The sequence below is a fragment of the Populus nigra genome, chromosome 14, assembly GCF_951802175.1.
Source record: "Populus nigra chromosome 14, ddPopNigr1.1, whole genome shotgun sequence".
Taxonomy (NCBI): Eukaryota; Viridiplantae; Streptophyta; class Magnoliopsida; order Malpighiales; family Salicaceae; genus Populus; species Populus nigra.
Window position 1 is genome coordinate 1642916 of NC_084865.1, and position 17076 is coordinate 1659991.

Consider the following 17076-nt stretch of genomic DNA (forward strand, 5'->3'; position numbering starts at 1 on the left):
AACAATCAATTGGATTCTTATTAAAATTTACGGATTTTATTAGCATGCACATATCTTAATTATTATGTTATTAAAATTATGTTTAGTTAGTGTTTTAAAATAAAAATAATAAAAATAATTAAAGATATAAAAGACAGAACATGTTTTGTTAAAGAAATAAAAAATAAAATAAATATATTTATAAAATTATTTTAAATTTAATTTTTTTACTGTCCCTTTATCTCGACTACGTAATCATCATTTTGTTCATTTACTCCTAAATTGACTGATGCATTCACGATAAATATCGTATCGCAAGCTTTCTTCTTCGAGTTCAATTCAATGCAGTTAGGGCATAAATTTGTAACAATTTATAGTTTTAGGGGACTAATTTGTAGCTACCCCAAAGGTTTTTTTTTTTTTTTTGAGGAAAAAAAAACAAAAAGGTTGAAGAAACAAAACGCATCGACTCCGTCTCTCTTGTTGACGCAAAGCAGAAGCTTTAGCACGGCGAAAGCCAGCCAAGCCTGAGAGAGAAGAAACCCAATAATCGTTAAAAAAAACTCTTTCTGCTTCGTGTCCTTTTCGTATCCTCTGCTTTCGTATCCTCTCCTTTTCGTATCCTCTGCTTTACTACACGACACGTCGTTTTTACCTCCCTCTATACCCCTTCTTCTGCATATATTATTAGTAGATTTTGAGAGGTTCGATTTTGTTTGGGAATGGCAACGGAGACATCAAAAGACGAATTATTGCAGCTAATCAAAAGATTTAGTGCTTATTTAACCGTCAAGATCTCAAATCTCTTCTCTTTTAATACCCTGGTTGGTCTTTCTATCCCCTTTTTTTCTTTTTTTTCAGTTTTTGGCTTCGATCTGATTGGGATTTTTTTTTCCTTCTGATTAATGAGTTTTCAGGGTTTAGTGTATTTGTAAATGTAACTGAAATCGTGGGATGTGGTTTGATTGTTGAAAATATTGATAATTAATGGCGTGTGATTTTAGGGTAATTTAATTAATTCTTGGTTTAAATAGGGTAAAGATTGAAGCTTTTGGTTGTAGTAGGGGTTGAATTTTGTTTAATTTAATAATTTTTTCTTGCTTAAAAAGGGTTTATTTTCTCTTTCTTTTTTTGTTCAATTGTTTCTAATTAGTTGATTGGTTTAATTTGTAATTCTTTTTATTTTTTATTTTTTCTCTTGTTGGGATTTTTTCTTCTATTCTCATTTGTTCTTCATTTTGAGATAATGTTGAAGATTTAATGATGTTATTGTGAAAATTTTATTTGAAGTATTGAAATTTCATCAAATGTATATTAACATAGAGATTATTTCTTATTTTAAGAAATTAGAAAATTAAAAGAATAGTTTTATTTGTGGTATTGAAGTACTCACACTGGATATATTTGTTATCAGGATTCACGATCAGTTGGGGCTGTTGCGGGGCTTGCTGTTGCGATAGTCTTTACATGGAGGTTGTTGAGGTCAAATAGTGGACCTCAACGAAGGCAGCCGAAACGGCAAGCTTCTACGACTAGTAGTTCTGCAGTGACTACTCAACCCAACGCAGTGTCGATATCTTCTGGGGGTGTTTGTTCATCTTCCGAGGATTTGAGAGTGCAAAATGCTGTTGATGAGTTCTTTCAACCAGTAAAAGTAAGAAACCGATTGTTAAATTGTGTTTTTTTATGTAGACTTTTGTTTATTCTTATTAATGCTTTTCCTTTTGTTTTTCAGCCAACTTTGGCGCAAATTGTTAGGCAAAAATTGAGCGAAGGAAGAAAGGTAAATCCAATCTTAGAACACTAAGCATTATTATGACTGTGCTCTCCTTTTGTTGGCTCCTTTGTTTTCATATCTCATTAAAATTGTTTTGGAAAGTTTTAGTTGTCCAGTCTATGTGCAGTGACATCGAGGTTTAATTCATGCACTTTGTTTATTTGTGTTAAGTATCCTCTCATTTAGATCACAGGTGGATTTTTAATTTCCTATATAAAAGAAGTTCCTTTAACAAAACATAAATTGTGACTTTTTCAGATATGAGCCATAGCCAAAATGCAAATTCCTAGAACTTATATGAACAACATTGTTATAGGTATTTGAGTTTGATTCCTTGCATCTATATGCCACTTGCCTCAAGTTATCTTCCAGCACTTGTTAGTAGTATTTTTTCATGCTTGTTGAACTTTTCATTACTTGTTTTGTTGCTATAAATGCCCATGCATGCAAATTTTTTTAATGGATTCTCTCAATTCTGGTCCAGTTTTCAATTGTTCACTTCTAATACATGCTGTAAGTTTTAGGATTGCTAGTTAGAATGCAACAAAAAGACAAATTGAATTGTCTAATAAAGAAAGCCATTTCCCTCAATGTTTCATGCTTTGATGACTTGTTTTGTGTAGGTCACATGTCGTTTGTTTGAAGTAATCCTTGAGGAAAGCAGTCCAGAGGAGCTTCAGATTGTGAGCCAAGCAACTGTGAGGTCCTCTGTGCTGGAAGTGCTGTTAGAAATCACAAAATTTTGTGATCTGTATCTCATGGAAAGAGTTCTTGATGATGAGAGTGAAGTACGTACAAACTTCATGGAGAACAGTATTTTATCATCATTTCTCATTTATTGTAAAATATCATTATTTTTGTTGATATTTGTGTTTCATGGCACTAGCAAGCAGGGTTTTATTTGCATAGTTTACATGCCCTTGTATACGTGACTAGCATGTGGTTGTCATTAAGTCTAAATTTTTCTAACACAAAGATTTGATGAGACTTAGTATTTCTGATTTAGTTATAATGAAGTTGGATGTTTCAGTTGGGTTAGTTCTCTTAAACTTATCTGTGTGGCTATATCAGCATGGTTGAAGTTATTTTCTGTAATGTTCTGTATGATTTTGCTCCATCTTATTTGATTTATATATTTCTTCAAGTTGATTCAAACATTCAATTTGGATAGTCTTCAACTTTAATCTTTTTTTTTTAATGGTTTATCATTGATCATTGGCTCTATTTGTCCTAAATTACTGTATATAATTTTAGATTTGGTGGAAAATAATTACAAAGAAATTTTAAAGTACCTGTTAATGATATAGATGTTATCCAGAAATGAGATGCCCCTGTTACTTCTATGACTGTTAGATGTACTTTAACCTGATCTATGCTCCTATATTATGTTATTCACATTCTTTTTCATCTCCACATTTACTTATCAACAGTTTACTATTCTAATTTGAGGATGCACACTAGTTGACCGACTCAATGTTTTCCTTCTATCAATGTTATTTTGCTTTTGCAATTGTCAGTTATTTATGGAATAAATGGTCTCCGCCGTGAATTACATCGTGAACTATTTTCCGCAGCAAAAGATTCTTGCAGCTTTGGAAAATGCAGGAGTTTTCACTTCTGGTGGTTTGGTCAAAGACAAGGTAATTAGAAATGCTTTCAGAATAATATGGTTTCTATGGTAGCTAATGAGCGAAATTTCCTCTTGTGGAATTGTTACACATGCAATACAGTTGTTTCGTACTGGCTATTACATCATAACATTTTTTCTGGTATATATTAGGTGTGTTTCCTGGGATTCCTTTATATAAGTTGAATTTCAACTTATTTATGATTTTTCATAGCATATTAAGACAGCTTGCATGGTTATGTTGGCTGCAAGAATCCAACCAAGCCTTTTATGCAGGGAGTAGGGAAGAGGTTGAATTTGATGAAATAATGCCTTTTTTACTCCTGATAAATTTTGAAGACTCATCAACTTTCCAAGATCACCTAATATAGAGTGTGGCTAATAAGCTCAAATAATATGACAAATATCCCTTCTATATCTATAACATTTTATACTCTCGCCAATATTTGTTAATCATTAAGAAGAAGCTGGACTTGCTCAACTAGCCAACAAGGATGGAATTATGGTGGTGTAAAAATACGAGGAGAATTTGTCATGTCTGGAAGGTATTCATTTATATTTATTTGTTTATTGATACAATCTGGAGACTTGGGGCACGTCTGGTACATTGTAATCCAGTTTGTAACATATTCATGAATACATTATGAATGCTGTTTCATTTCTACCTGTGTTCAAAATATAACACCTGAGTATTCTGATGAGTTTTTAATATTACCATTTGACGTTTTTTCTTCCATCATTTAATTTTGTCTTTTGTTCTGTTTGTCGTAATTTCTGAAAAATGCATCTGCAGGTTCTCTTTTGTAGCACAGAAACTGGACGGTCATCTTTTGTTCGACAACTAGAGCCAGATTGGCATATTGACACTAATCCTGAAATCCTTTTTCAGTTAGCTGTATGCTTCCTTCACATGCCACGTTTTGAATTCGTCTTTGAAATATTTTTTATTAAACACCATCTGAGTTCCTTTTTTTTTGTTTTTTGGCAGCGATTTATCAAATATCAGCTTCATGTTTCTCCTACTAGAATTGAACGGACGGCTGCAAATGTGTTCAGTTCTCCATCCTTGGAACAGTTCTTCGGATGCATATGATGTATCGACCTATAAAACTTGAAAATAGAATTTATAAGTCAAAATAGTTTGTTCTTTCTGTTCCGACTGATTACAGCTAAACGTTTTTCAGTCAATCTTTCCTAGTTGCCGGTCTTCTGATGAAGGGCTGTCATGTCATGTATTCCACCGCTATTTCAAGCTCAAAGCTTTGTTTGTTTGAAATTTTTTGCACTAGGCAGGTCACATTTGAACTCACCCAACTGGATATTTCACATATGGATATCAATCAAGAATGTTTTATAAAACTCTTGGACTCCTGAATCTTGAGTAGATTCGACAAACAATCAATATTTCACGATTAAGGGTGTAGTTTGTAGTAGAGGTCCCTTTATGTATCGTATTAACAATTGGTCGAAAGAAAAAAAATCTCTCTTTAACATGGCTTTTTCCTATACCTATGAATTCTATTGGACATTGGAGGAATCCTTTTTTGGTTTTTTGTCTTCCAATATCAGTAATTTATCAGTTAAAGGATATTCAGGTGTTCACTTGCGATTCCCTTGCCTCATGGCCCTTTGTTCTTCAGTGAGATCAATGAAAATAATCTTCATTTATTCATTCGAGAGATGCAATAAACAGAATTACATGTATTAGCACTTGTGCTCAATAATTCAATCGGTGGTATGCTTTTTCATGCTTCATCTTTTAATCATTCCAAGTTACAGGCACATTTTAGCCAAGATGGCTTCATAACCTCGAGTATTATTGCCCTTGTCACCTTAAGAAAACACCCCATCACATTCATGTGAGGTAAACATCAGCTAGGAATTGGATAGATTTATCACGACATGCAAGCTCCTTTTCTGGAGGTGTCTGTATCAGCAAGCTAAGTCAAACCGATAGAATTCTCCAGATTCTGCAAATTCCATTAATTGACTTCTTACCAATTGTTAAGCATTTGCATGTGCATGGTTGGGATATTTGATATTCACAGCTTTGAAAGTTGAAATTGACTGATTTGCAATCTTCATTCTCTCCTTGGAGATCAAGTCAGAAAGGCAACTTGCCCCTAAATTATTCCCTTCTTTTCCCACAAATAGCTCTCTGGTTGGGCCATATAATCCGAAATCTGAGCAATGGAGAGGTGGAGGAAAATTAAGCAGAGAATCTTTGACCTCAGAACCAAGGGCCGAACCAGCTGTTTGAGCTTCAAGTATGTCAAGAACCAAAAATTGAAGAAACAAGAACGTAGTTCATGATAAAGTGCCCAAAGTTACATGAATTACTAAGCCAATGAAAAGAAAATGTACACATAGCAACTCAGGTCAGTCCATTCCTTGAGGGGGTGAAGAACTTTGAGTATCTTCAACTGATAACTCTGTAACATCATCAACAGCATTGGAGACGATGGCCCTTTCAATTCTCTGTGACGCACCATTTATCATCATCTCTTTCTCCAAGTGCGAGCAATAGCTCTCAAAGACTCGAGAACTGACCACAACCCCAAAATCCAAGAGGAAAAGGAATTCCATTTCAAGCCTGTTCAATTCTGCATTGCTCACACCTCCAACCCGTGCATAGAATGCGTTGTTATAGTGCCTGTAATGTTGCAGTTTTCACAGCAGACATGATTACATGACTTATCAAATGCACTCATCATTTTCAAATATTGATCTAATCCATTGAACTTCGTCACAGCCTTTAGTAAATGTAATAAATCTAGTGGTGGAAGTGCCAATATAGGTATGGAAATGATCGGATTCTTCCAACTCTATTTATATAAGCAATTTTTTTAAAAAAAAAAAAACGAAAAACTGAGCATTTAAGAGAATTATTATCAATTCAGCTAATATCATTTGTAGTCAATATTATTCGAAAGTTTTTCTTTTTCTTAAAAAAAAAAGAAAAGCAACCTATGTAATTTAGAAATGTGGATTAAAATACTTGTTTGATCATGAAAATAGACTCTTAATCATTCTAACAAAAATGTGGATTAAAAACGAATTCTTAATTTGAATCTCGAAAATAGGAAGATGGAATTTAGAAATTAAAAGAAGTTAGTATCAAATCTATCGGGCCTCGATTTCAAGAAGAAAAAAGAAGAAGTAAATATAACAAGGAATCAAGCTTAGAGAACAAACACACAAGAACATAAAGAGATGTGGTCCATTGAAAGAGAGAAAACTCACACATCATCCAGCATCTTAGAAGCAACCATGACACTTGTAACAAGCAACCTATGTACATTCAGTGAAATCACAAGAGAGTCAGGATGCTTATGTGTCAGCCTGTCTATATAAACATATCCGACCACAAAACACGATGGGCTACAGCTTGTGTACTTGTAAAGTCTCTCCAAGTACTTTACTATGCTTATGTTAGGAGCCCTCACACCATGGAACACATTCAAGCTCTTCCCGACCCTAGCCAAACCAGAGCTCACCCCATCTAGCTTTTTATCCATGTCATCCACAAGCTTGTCATTTCTAGCCACTAGCTTCTCTATCACAAGAGATAATATGGTTAGGACTCTTGGTGTTGTTGACTCAGACGGGCTCGGCTCTGACTGCCGGCTGAGGTTGCTGGTGAGGTCGCCAGAGCCTAACATTTGAAGAGAGTTGTTGGAGCATTTTTGGGGGGTTTATCTAGTCTGTGAGTTGGGGGGTTGTCGACACGTGGACGTTGACGACACGTCCAGTGCGAGGTGATGGGATTTGATGAAGTAGAAGAGATGGAGGTATCTGAGAAATGAATGGTGGGATGTGGGAATGTCGCTGGTGTGGATTGGGTGGTAGGGTAAAGGGGTCCCGAGGTGGATGACAGAGAACGAAGATGGACCTTACATGGACAATAACGATTCATGAAACAAGTGGCTCACCTTGCCTGGCCTTAAACAGAAAGCACAAGTAAGTTAGACTGTCACGAGCAAATCCCCCTTGTCTACCTGCAATGACGGCTTACCAGAATCTCGGTCTGCGAAGCGGACGATTCTTTTTTTTAAAAAAAAAAAATCAGATTCCGAGATTTTTTTTTTTTATCATTGTAATTAAGCATGAAAAAATAAGTTGTTTTGAATTTTTTAAATATTATTTTTTCTATCAATATATTTTTTATTTGTCTAAGCCTCAGCAATGTTTTTAAAAGAAGAATTGTTTTTGTTTTAAAAAAATCAAAATAATATATAAAAAATAAAAAATACAATAAAATTATGTTATAAATCTATCCAGACTTTCTAATAATAAAAAACCGATTCCAATTGATTTTTTTTATAAATAATATACTGTTATTGTTAATGTTATTATTTTTAAATCAAATATATAATAATTCAAAATTAATCATTAAAATTAAAATTTATAATAGCATTTAAAAACTAATAAAAATAGAAGGTAAATAAATATATTAAATGTTTTTTTTTTGAAGTGCAAGAATAAAAGAGTCAAAGGTCAAGCCCACACACGATGTCTGAGGCCTTGATTAGGTTTGAATTTGATAAAATTTGGACTTGTACTGGATCTAGAAAAAAACCATCTGATCTGTCAGGTTAACTCGGCTCTCGAGTGATCCAACATAGATGTCCACTTTTCAAGGCAGGGATCCTTTTTCTTTTTCTTTTTTTTTTCTTTTTTTTAAAAAAACTTTTTTCAGTCCTGGGAACGTGGATATACTGATTGCTCCGCCTTTTCTTTTCCCATGCCAACATTTTCTTTAACAAACTGAAAAATTAAATCTATAGATAATTTTTTATAGCATGCCAACGAACATTTTTATGTTAAGAACTGTCATATAAGTGTTTTTTTATATCTTGTCAACGGACAATTTAATGATAAACACTGTCAAATAAGCAAGTGGTTTTACCTGGACGGACAACTTTTTTTTTATTTGGGATATTAAATGCTAAAAAAAAATAATTAATTTTTTCAAGTTGACTCCTTGATCGAGATAGGAAATACATTGAGATGCTTCATAAAGCACCATAGAAAATACCCTAATTCTTCAAATGTTCTAGTGATGCAGGTTTCTTTTAGCATACCCTCCTATTTCTTTTAATGTTGTAGGTCAATTAGCTTGTCAGTTCTAATCCAGGAACTAACTTGACAAAAACCCTTTGCGGCCAGATCACCAAGTCAATTATTTTTATTAAAACTTGACATGAGTTGAATCGGGTCAATCATGATATTAAAAATCAGATCAACTAGATTTAATCAATATCAATATCTTATTTAGTTAAACTAAAATCCCAACTTAGATTAGTTTCTAAGTCCTTTGATTTTTAAAGTTTAACAACCATAGATAAAGCAATTCACCTCTACTATCTGTTAGCACATGCATAAATGATAAAACAGGACATCAATTTTAGTCCCATTCTGTCCAATTTTGACTCCCCTTCCTGAAATCCAATTTATTTCGTGTATGAGAAGAGCAAATATCATTTGGGAATTGACAGGTAATTCTGATCCTTCCAAGGCAAATAAGCAATCTTCAGAACACTGTTTGTGCTCAGTCACCCGATGACTCTACCCTACGAGAACTCAGCAGAAATTCATTGACGACAACATTGGGTGTACGAGGAAATGCTGGCTATATACAGCAGAATCCATGTTGTACCGGAACTGGAAAGAGTTGCATCATTTTTCTACCACCACCATCAAATAGAAAAGCTTAGCGATATAATGACAAAGTAATTGATGAATGATATATACTTCTAAATTGTGTATCTTTGAATAACCTACTCCTTTTTTGAACAAAAAATTTGAACGATCATATAGACTAAGACTAAGAGTGGAATGGATAAACCTTTTCCAGCAAAAAACGAGGTTGCCGTTTAGAACTGTAGATCATGCTGCTTGCAAGAAGTAAGCAACTAAGCATTTGTTATCTACACATTATGGTTGCTGGGTGCAAGTAATTTGTCTTCCTCAGATGAGATCTCCGAAAGCTGAAGATTTGACTTGGAACTCATTTTAGTCCATTCATTTTCGACGCGGAAGAAAACCCATTGGAATCGGCGAATCATCTCTAAGGCAGTGATTGTGAACACTGTAAGGTAATTGTGCCGAAGATGGGCAGACAGTTTGTAAGTCCATGCCAAACGCAGAATGAAATTGCTTCCTATCACCCAAAAATAAACCTGCAACTCCAAATTTATACAGTAAGATGACAGAACAATAACAGCTAGGAAAGATAATAGGAAGACGATGTTGAAAACAAATGGTCACTCAGTTAATCTGAGATGTCAATGGGCAAATTGGTTGTCTTGTTGCCTATGAATAATTGGATCTAGGTGTTGAACAAACAGGCCAAAAGTATCAGAGACAGTTTAACTAAACCCAGCAAAACAACCATAATCCTAAAATAACTGCTGTGAATAGGAGTGCTGTAGAATTCTTACCCATTTCCGTCCATGTAGTAGGTGTGAACAGAGACTCGGTTTGTTAAATTTGAAAATTCGGGTGAAGCAGCTGACAAAAGAAAAGGAAACTCAATATCTGGCCTATCAGTCAATATTTTTGATGAGGTAAAAAAGCTTGGAAATAAACATGGTTTCAGTAGCAGATCATATTTACAAAATGATGCCAAAAAAAAAGGACTTAACATCATTAGTACAGTAAAAACAGTTGTAAAAAATTAGAGAATAAAAAATAATCCAAAAGTTAATTAATTGTCCTTCAATTATCCTCTGAAACTACAGTTATAACTCCAATTTCAAAGTCAAGGGTTCATGAAATCCTGTTCTTTTATTAGTAATAGTACAAAAGGCAAGCTGTAGAAAAGGGTGTGTCATAGTTCAAAGTTTCTACATGCTGTTTTGAATGCAAAGCAAAGCCAGTAAAATCACCGGGAAGACAAGGAAGCCAACCATTAATACAATTCAAAACACAAAAAAGAAACTGGATCTCTGGGATGTTTTAGAATGTCAGGGTGAGTTGATTCTCAATAAGTGAGACCAATGGTAATGGCATTTTCGAGTAATCTAATTTGAAGATCACCCGCAAGTAACTTTTCAGATTGTAATTGAGAAACAGTACAATAGCAATCATCATACCTCAAGTCCCAATCCCTGGTCACATCCCAGTAGAACGAATATAATGAGTTTAAGACACCCGAGAGAAGCCACAGTGGCCTATAGAAGTTCGTCCAACTATCTGGGAGGACATGGTATTTAAGGGCTGAAAGAAAAATCACTGGTACTGCAGTTGAATATTTTAAAGCTGAAACAGCAAGTAAATAAAGTTAATACAGTATTGCGCCAAACAACATGCCTTGTATGAAGTCCAAAAGAAGAAGGAAAAAATAATACCATATAGAATTGTTAGCCTGAATACCAAATAATAAACTAGCACATAGATTGGAGGGTAATGAAAGGAAATTTCAAAGTAAATTCACCATTAAAAAGAGCTGTTTTCTCCTTAGTATCCTTGTATTGTCGAAGACACTGAAATAATCGGAAAATGTAAGGCAAAACTAGAATTATAGGGATCCCAATGGAGTGGCTGCCGCAAACAGAGTCAGCTTCAAACCATGCTATGGTGGCAACCTGCACTCAAAATATCTTGCAATAAGCCTCATAGAACCATCATTTGTAGCAAACCAGATTCATACAGGAAGTGTCATTCATAATAACACTGAGAGGATAGAAACTGCTGCAAGTTAAATTTGCTGGTTAGGCTAGGCAGTTCAAATTATTAGCTTGAAATGTGAGCCAAAAGAAATGCACAAAGTCCTGTGAGATTAAAAAAAAAAGTTCCATAAAACCAGGAAGACGTCATTTTAAATTGAATCTGGTAGCAAACAAGACTAGCAAAGGAACAATACACTAACCTGGCGATGGACCATACGACAAACTGAGCGCTCCAGATCTGAGAACACCTGCACAAAGTTGGTATTTATAAGAATATCAAGAAAGTATAGGAATTCAACAAGCATCAAGAAAACATTTCCTCATCTGTCACTCTGAATACAAATATTGGTTACAACTATATCATATTCTCTTCAATATTTCTTTGGAATAATATGATAAAGGAAAGTGCAAGCCTGACAAACTGGATGATGCATTGATGATCACCACGTTTTTTATTCCAGAAAGGAAAAAAATTGAATTCATCAAGTATAATGTGCCTAACACAGATACCATAGTGCAATCCAACTACACACTTTATCAGCTGGTTCAAAGCTTATTCTCCAGCAATATGGAATCCTTGCACATAGCAGATAAACCCACATTAAATAGAAGGCTTTTAAAAACTGCAATCATCAACCACTTTCAAATAAAGTCCTAAACTCTCTTGTCTGGGAATTGACCACAGAAGGCCACATCGACAATAACAGAAAACAAAGCATACCTTTGACATGGAGGTCAAAATATCAGCTAAGAAGAAGTCAGAAAATGTAATAGCCTGTAACAACAGCGGAAACAAAAAATGGGTGTAAATATAAAAAATTAAATAAAGACAATTTGAACTGCAGCTGCAATTACACAGAACATTTCTCTCCCAGACCAATGAGTCAATTGTCCAATAGTGCTTGCTCTGGGTTCCTCCAAGAGAGGTTATGATGGGTAGGAATTACAAGTCTAATGGAATTCTGGTATAATAAAGTAGTTGCTACAAACTATTAACAAGCATCCATTGAGTTCAGACCAATTAAATTAAAAAAATCAGACAACACTTAGATTTTGTCAATGAGGTACAAGCCACCAAATTATTTGATACTTGGTCACGGAGCTTTTTAAGTCTAGATTTTTATATTAGAAGTCCACTCAACAGATCAAAAGGTTGATAATTGGCATGAATTAACCGCAACAAGAATTAATGAGACAAGCCCCAAAATTTTTTTTTAACTTGCCTGTAAAGGGAAAACTATCCGCCAAAGAGTCCTTAGCAAGTAGTAGCGGGATGACAAGTAAAAAATATCGAAGGGGAATATCAAAATCAAGGCAACAGCACAGTACAAGAAGACCTGTGATAATAGAGAACGTTAATTGATTGTATTTCCATTATAAATACCAGTGGTGATAAAAAAAAGATGAAGATTTAATTCTGACAATGCAGCATAGGATGGAATGACTTTACTTTTCAGTCATATAATCATGATATTCAGAATATTATATTCAAGAATATCATTTTTCTTGTCATCCAAACATTATTTTTTTGTACCAAATTATACTGTATGCTTTACTTAACAATTTTCAATTGAGGTTCAAATTTTGGAGCCCTGTAACTATTTTCCTAGTTCACGTATATAATCTTCAAAAACCAACATGTTTTGCATTATAATTCAGCAAACTCATCTCGTTCTCTATGCATAAGTGACTTCTTGTAGTTTGTTTTTTCAGCGCAGTAACAATTTTACAAGTTCAAATATATAATCTTCACTGTGTTTCGCAATTCAATAGAACATGCTAAAACACTCATCTCTTTCTCTATACATAAGTGACTCATGGATAGTTCAGCATGTGATGACATGCAGGAGTAGGAGAGACCACTACCAGAGGACCACACTGATATAGATCTTCTAAACTGACAAATTTTCAATTGTTTATGACACTCGTACTTCCTAATTCCTATAGCAACTTCTCCAACTTAGTGACAAGCTTAAAAGTAATAAGGTCAACACAGATGAAATAGACATCGGGAAACCGATAATCACCTTAATAAATCTATTAAACGAATCTCATATTTTTTCTCAATAATGAATATCATCATCTATTTGAAATTCTAAACTTGTGCACTTAATTATTCATGTAGGAGAAAACAGAAATCCTCTTGAAGCGTGAACAAATCATTGCAAGAAGTAAGGAAATGAAAAAAGAACCCATAATAAATCACTAGGTGAACAAAAGAAATTGTCAGCAAAATATAAGATCATCTATTACACTGGTTGTGATGCAGCCAATGATACTTCTCCGTGAGAATATAGGTAAAGATATGCTGTCATGCTAATTGGGACAATGATGGTCATCCATGTGGCAACCTGCAATGAACAAAATGGCAAATTAACCTCAAAAGGTGCACATGAAAGCAATAAACATGGACTAGAAAACAAGTTCTGGATAAGAGAAAAGAAAAGGAGAAGACAAACTACAAGGAAACAAAATTATCTCATCCTCTAAACGGGACATTTTGCTGCTCAAAATCACATCATCTGGCACAAAAGGCACTTTGATCATGTAGTGCTTGCTTAACATATATCCAATAGGTAACTGGAACCTAAATCACTAATCACAACAGGCTACATATGTTCCAACCTAACATGTAAAAGACTAGTAATACCAATACCAAAAAGGAAAAAAATATAACACAACAAGGGGAACAATAAGCTCTGATAGATCTAATGCATCAGTTTTAAAATACAAACCTTCCATATTTCTCTGTGGGTAAGGTGATTTTGGTCCAGATCAAAAATCTTGGCATAGCTGATGGTAGACTGTGCAAAAACCCACAAATTAACTCCCCAAAGCCACACCATCATAGTCTGCAAAACAAAAACCGTACAAAAATTTCCTCACTGTAGAAATAACGAGACTAATATATTCTAATGTCAATAAAAATAAAGGTAACTAACCACAAGAAGAAGAGGATTGTAATACAAAAATGCTTCGTAAAGAAAAAGGTCCCGCAAATTCACACTCATTCTCATAACAGAATCCCATCCAATCTACAAAATTCAAGCATACACCAAAACATGAACTTGTAATCATAGGTAATAAACACCACTCATAAACAAATAGAAGAATATAAGTCTCACCTTGCAGCAAAAAAAACCCCAGAGAAAAAACAACAGTACCTATCCAACAATTAACCTCATTTAGCATTTTCAAACACCTCAATATAACAAAAAGAAAACAGATGGCCAAATAAGTAAGAACAAAAACCTTGAATCTCCATAATAATATCGGAGACGGCATTATAGCTGCAGTACTAATCGGTAAGCTAGGAATTTTCAAATCATCTGACTCTGTCGAATGTAACAAACCTTCCATTTCAGTGTTTCCCTGTTCACCATCTAACAAGTATTGCATGATACAATTATTGGATCAACAATCTTTCTTCTTTTTTTCTAAGAAAACACACATTAAACTCAGCATTAATATCTAAAAGAGCATTCCAATAATAATCTTTTATTAATATTATTTCTACCAAGATCAAAGACGACAGGTCGGCTACCAGACTTCCTTAAGTGCGGACTATTGCTAGGCGGTACCACTTGTCCTCCAAACATAGATTTAATTGCTGATACTTTACAACCCTGCAATATACACACACACAACAGATTTCATCTACTAAAATACAAACAAACAAAAATTAATTAATCCAATAATGCAGTTACTTAGTCATCAAAATCTAATGCTTAGAATTAAGTGAAATTGGATCTTAATTAAATTTTTAATTAATATCAATACAAATAAGTATAAAAATAAGAGAAAAAAGTGAAATTATATATAAAAACTGAAATAATAAATAAATGCAGGTTAAGAAATCAACATGGCAGAATTTCATAGAGAAAACAAGATTAATTAATTAATTAGTTGAGAAGTTAATTTACTGAAGCAGACGCTGTAAGTGATTGAAGCTTAAGCTAAAATTAGAGTCAGAAATCGGATCTAAAATTAAAATAGAAAAGAAAAACCAAATTTACTAACCTGGATTGAGTGATTAACAGTAACGGTAAGATTAACGTGAAAAGTTTGGATCGCAAGAATTTCACAGAGAAACAGAGAGGGAGAGGGAGTTGATTAATTGATTAAAAATGTGATTAGAGGGAAAGATTAACTAAGAAGCTTAAGAATAAGGTGAAGACTTGGATCTAAACTGAATTAGAGAAGGAAGAAATGGAGATCGAGAGATCGACTTACAGAGGAAGATAGTGATTATTGTTAATCAGATTGTTAATCAGATTGATGTTGGATTTGATCTTTGTGATTATGGAGATCGACGAGATGAGAAGAAATGTATTTATTTTGTTTTGTTTGTTTGGAGGGATTTTTGAGTGTACAAAATGAAAATGTTTCTTCTAGGAAAGAATTTATTGTCATATTTGTTGGGAGAGAGCTTGTTCGGCTTTGGGTCATTATAAAGAACAGAAATAACGAGAACGTTTTAATTTGTGGTAGTGATGATTTTTAATTTGTTTTTTATATATAAATATATGAAAATAATATTTTTATTTTTTATTTTTTTTATTAGTACAACAAAATAATTTAAAAATTTTAATTTAAAAAAAACTATTTTTTTTTTTATGAAAACACCAACTGACTGATGGACTCTTTGATGATCCAAACTATCATTTTGAAAAAAAATATTTATGGTTGATGGAGATTTTTATTTAGACTAACTTTTATTTTTTAAAGTGATTTTTAAATTATTTTTTATTTTTAAATTAATGTTTTTTAATATGATTTTAGATAGTTTTAATATGATTATATATATAATAATTATGAAAAAAATATAATTTTAATATATTTTCAATTAAAAAACACTTTTAAAAAATATTTGTATCATATTATCAAACACACACTTAACCTTGCTCAATTTGATCGGTTGGTCTAAGAAATCTAGCTCAAATTGAGTTTTTAGTTGAATTAAATATGATATTAACTTGATCAAATTTGATTGACTCGACTAAGTTTCTAGTGATTTAGTTAATTCCAACAAAACCTGGTTCAAATCTAATTTTGGTCAATGACTTGCTAAAAAATAATAAAATATTGTTGTTTTAATAAAAATAATTAATTCAAATTAACTTAATGACTCAATAATCCATATTTTTTTCTAGCTTAATTTTCATATTGAGTCCAACAATTACGATTCATCACCCGAGCTAAGTTGACATTAAGGATTTGTTTGTACATGTCAATAATATTGATAAAAGAATATTTTAATTTTTTCTTAAATCTTTAAGTTCTTGGTACATAATATTCATCAATCCTCTAATTTTGAGAGAAAAACAGAGCATAGTAATATTTCATCATCACCATGTTTAAGTGTTGTCTAAAATCTACTGTATTAATATTAGACATGAGCTGTTTAGTTTATAATCATTCATTATATAATATTAGGTTGGATAAGAGCACCAAAATGTTCAAGTTTTAAGAAAAAGTCTTTTAGATAAAAATTAATTAGATTCTATTATTCATGGCTTGGACTAGATAAAATAATAGGTTGAAAAGAATTTATTCTTTATAAACCAATAAATTATAAACTCAAATCTAAGTCCAGATTAAATTGGTAAAATTTAATTTTTTATAGCTTAAAAAATTATTTTATAATAAACTTAAACTTATGTTTATGCTCATGCCTAAACCCGAACTCAAAGCACATATAAATTTAAGCTCTAATTTCATTTTGCGTATTCCTTATTCCCTTTAAAAGCTTGATAATCTTTGAGTTTAATTTTAATTTTTCATATTTTCACTAAATAAAATCATAATTTTTCTAAAATATATTAATTAAGAATTATTTAAAATTAATTTTTTATTCACCTATAATTTATTTAAATCATATGAATATTTCATGTTAAAAAATTTATTTTAAAGATTTAAAAATGAACAACTCAACTTTTAATTTGGGTATTAAACAAATGATTAAAAACATTAGCATCTAAGAATTTAAATTATTTAACCGTATAAAAAATAAAAAAGAA

At 32.7% G+C, this 17076-nt stretch overlaps 3 protein-coding genes across 6 annotated transcripts; 1 reads left to right on the forward strand and 2 right to left on the reverse strand.

Moving 5' to 3' along the window:
• The first annotated feature begins 421 nt into the window (after positions 1-421).
• On the forward strand, positions 422-4659 carry LOC133673053 (peroxisome biogenesis protein 22-like). Its single transcript, XM_062093670.1, has 8 exons — positions 422-558; positions 590-803; positions 1394-1633; positions 1715-1762; positions 2380-2544; positions 3331-3396; positions 4177-4278; positions 4372-4659. Exons 2-8 carry the CDS (start codon positions 702-704, stop codon positions 4474-4476), a joined length of 828 nt encoding a protein of 275 aa, XP_061949654.1. The 5' UTR covers positions 422-558; positions 590-701; the 3' UTR covers positions 4477-4659.
• Positions 4660-5669: 1010 nt separating this feature from the next.
• On the reverse strand, positions 5670-7244 carry LOC133673054 (cyclin-U1-1). Its single transcript, XM_062093671.1, has 2 exons — positions 6627-7244; positions 5670-6036 (listed from the first exon to the last, which is right to left on the reverse strand). The coding sequence occupies exons 1-2, from the start codon at positions 7043-7045 to the stop codon at positions 5763-5765; spliced, it is 693 nt and encodes a 230-aa protein (XP_061949655.1). The 5' UTR covers positions 7046-7244; the 3' UTR covers positions 5670-5762.
• Positions 7245-9105: 1861 nt separating this feature from the next.
• Positions 9106-15504, reverse strand: LOC133673218 (uncharacterized). 4 transcript variants are annotated; one of them, XM_062093935.1, is made up of 14 exons: positions 15290-15504; positions 14601-14682; positions 14309-14439; positions 14182-14220; positions 13999-14091; positions 13792-13908; positions 13312-13407; positions 12280-12393; positions 11778-11831; positions 11257-11304; positions 10822-10972; positions 10481-10646; positions 9827-9896; positions 9106-9565 (listed from the first exon to the last, which is right to left on the reverse strand). In XM_062093935.1, the coding sequence occupies exons 2-14, from the start codon at positions 14653-14655 to the stop codon at positions 9314-9316; spliced, it is 1386 nt and encodes a 461-aa protein (XP_061949919.1). In that variant the 5' UTR covers positions 14656-14682; positions 15290-15504; the 3' UTR covers positions 9106-9313. The 4 variants fall into 4 exon arrangements, with proteins under 4 accessions (XP_061949919.1, XP_061949917.1, XP_061949920.1 ...); XM_062093933.1 differs by having other exon boundaries at positions 14574-14682; XM_062093936.1 differs by having other exon boundaries at positions 15077-15504.
• Between the last annotated feature and the right edge of the window lie 1572 nt (positions 15505-17076).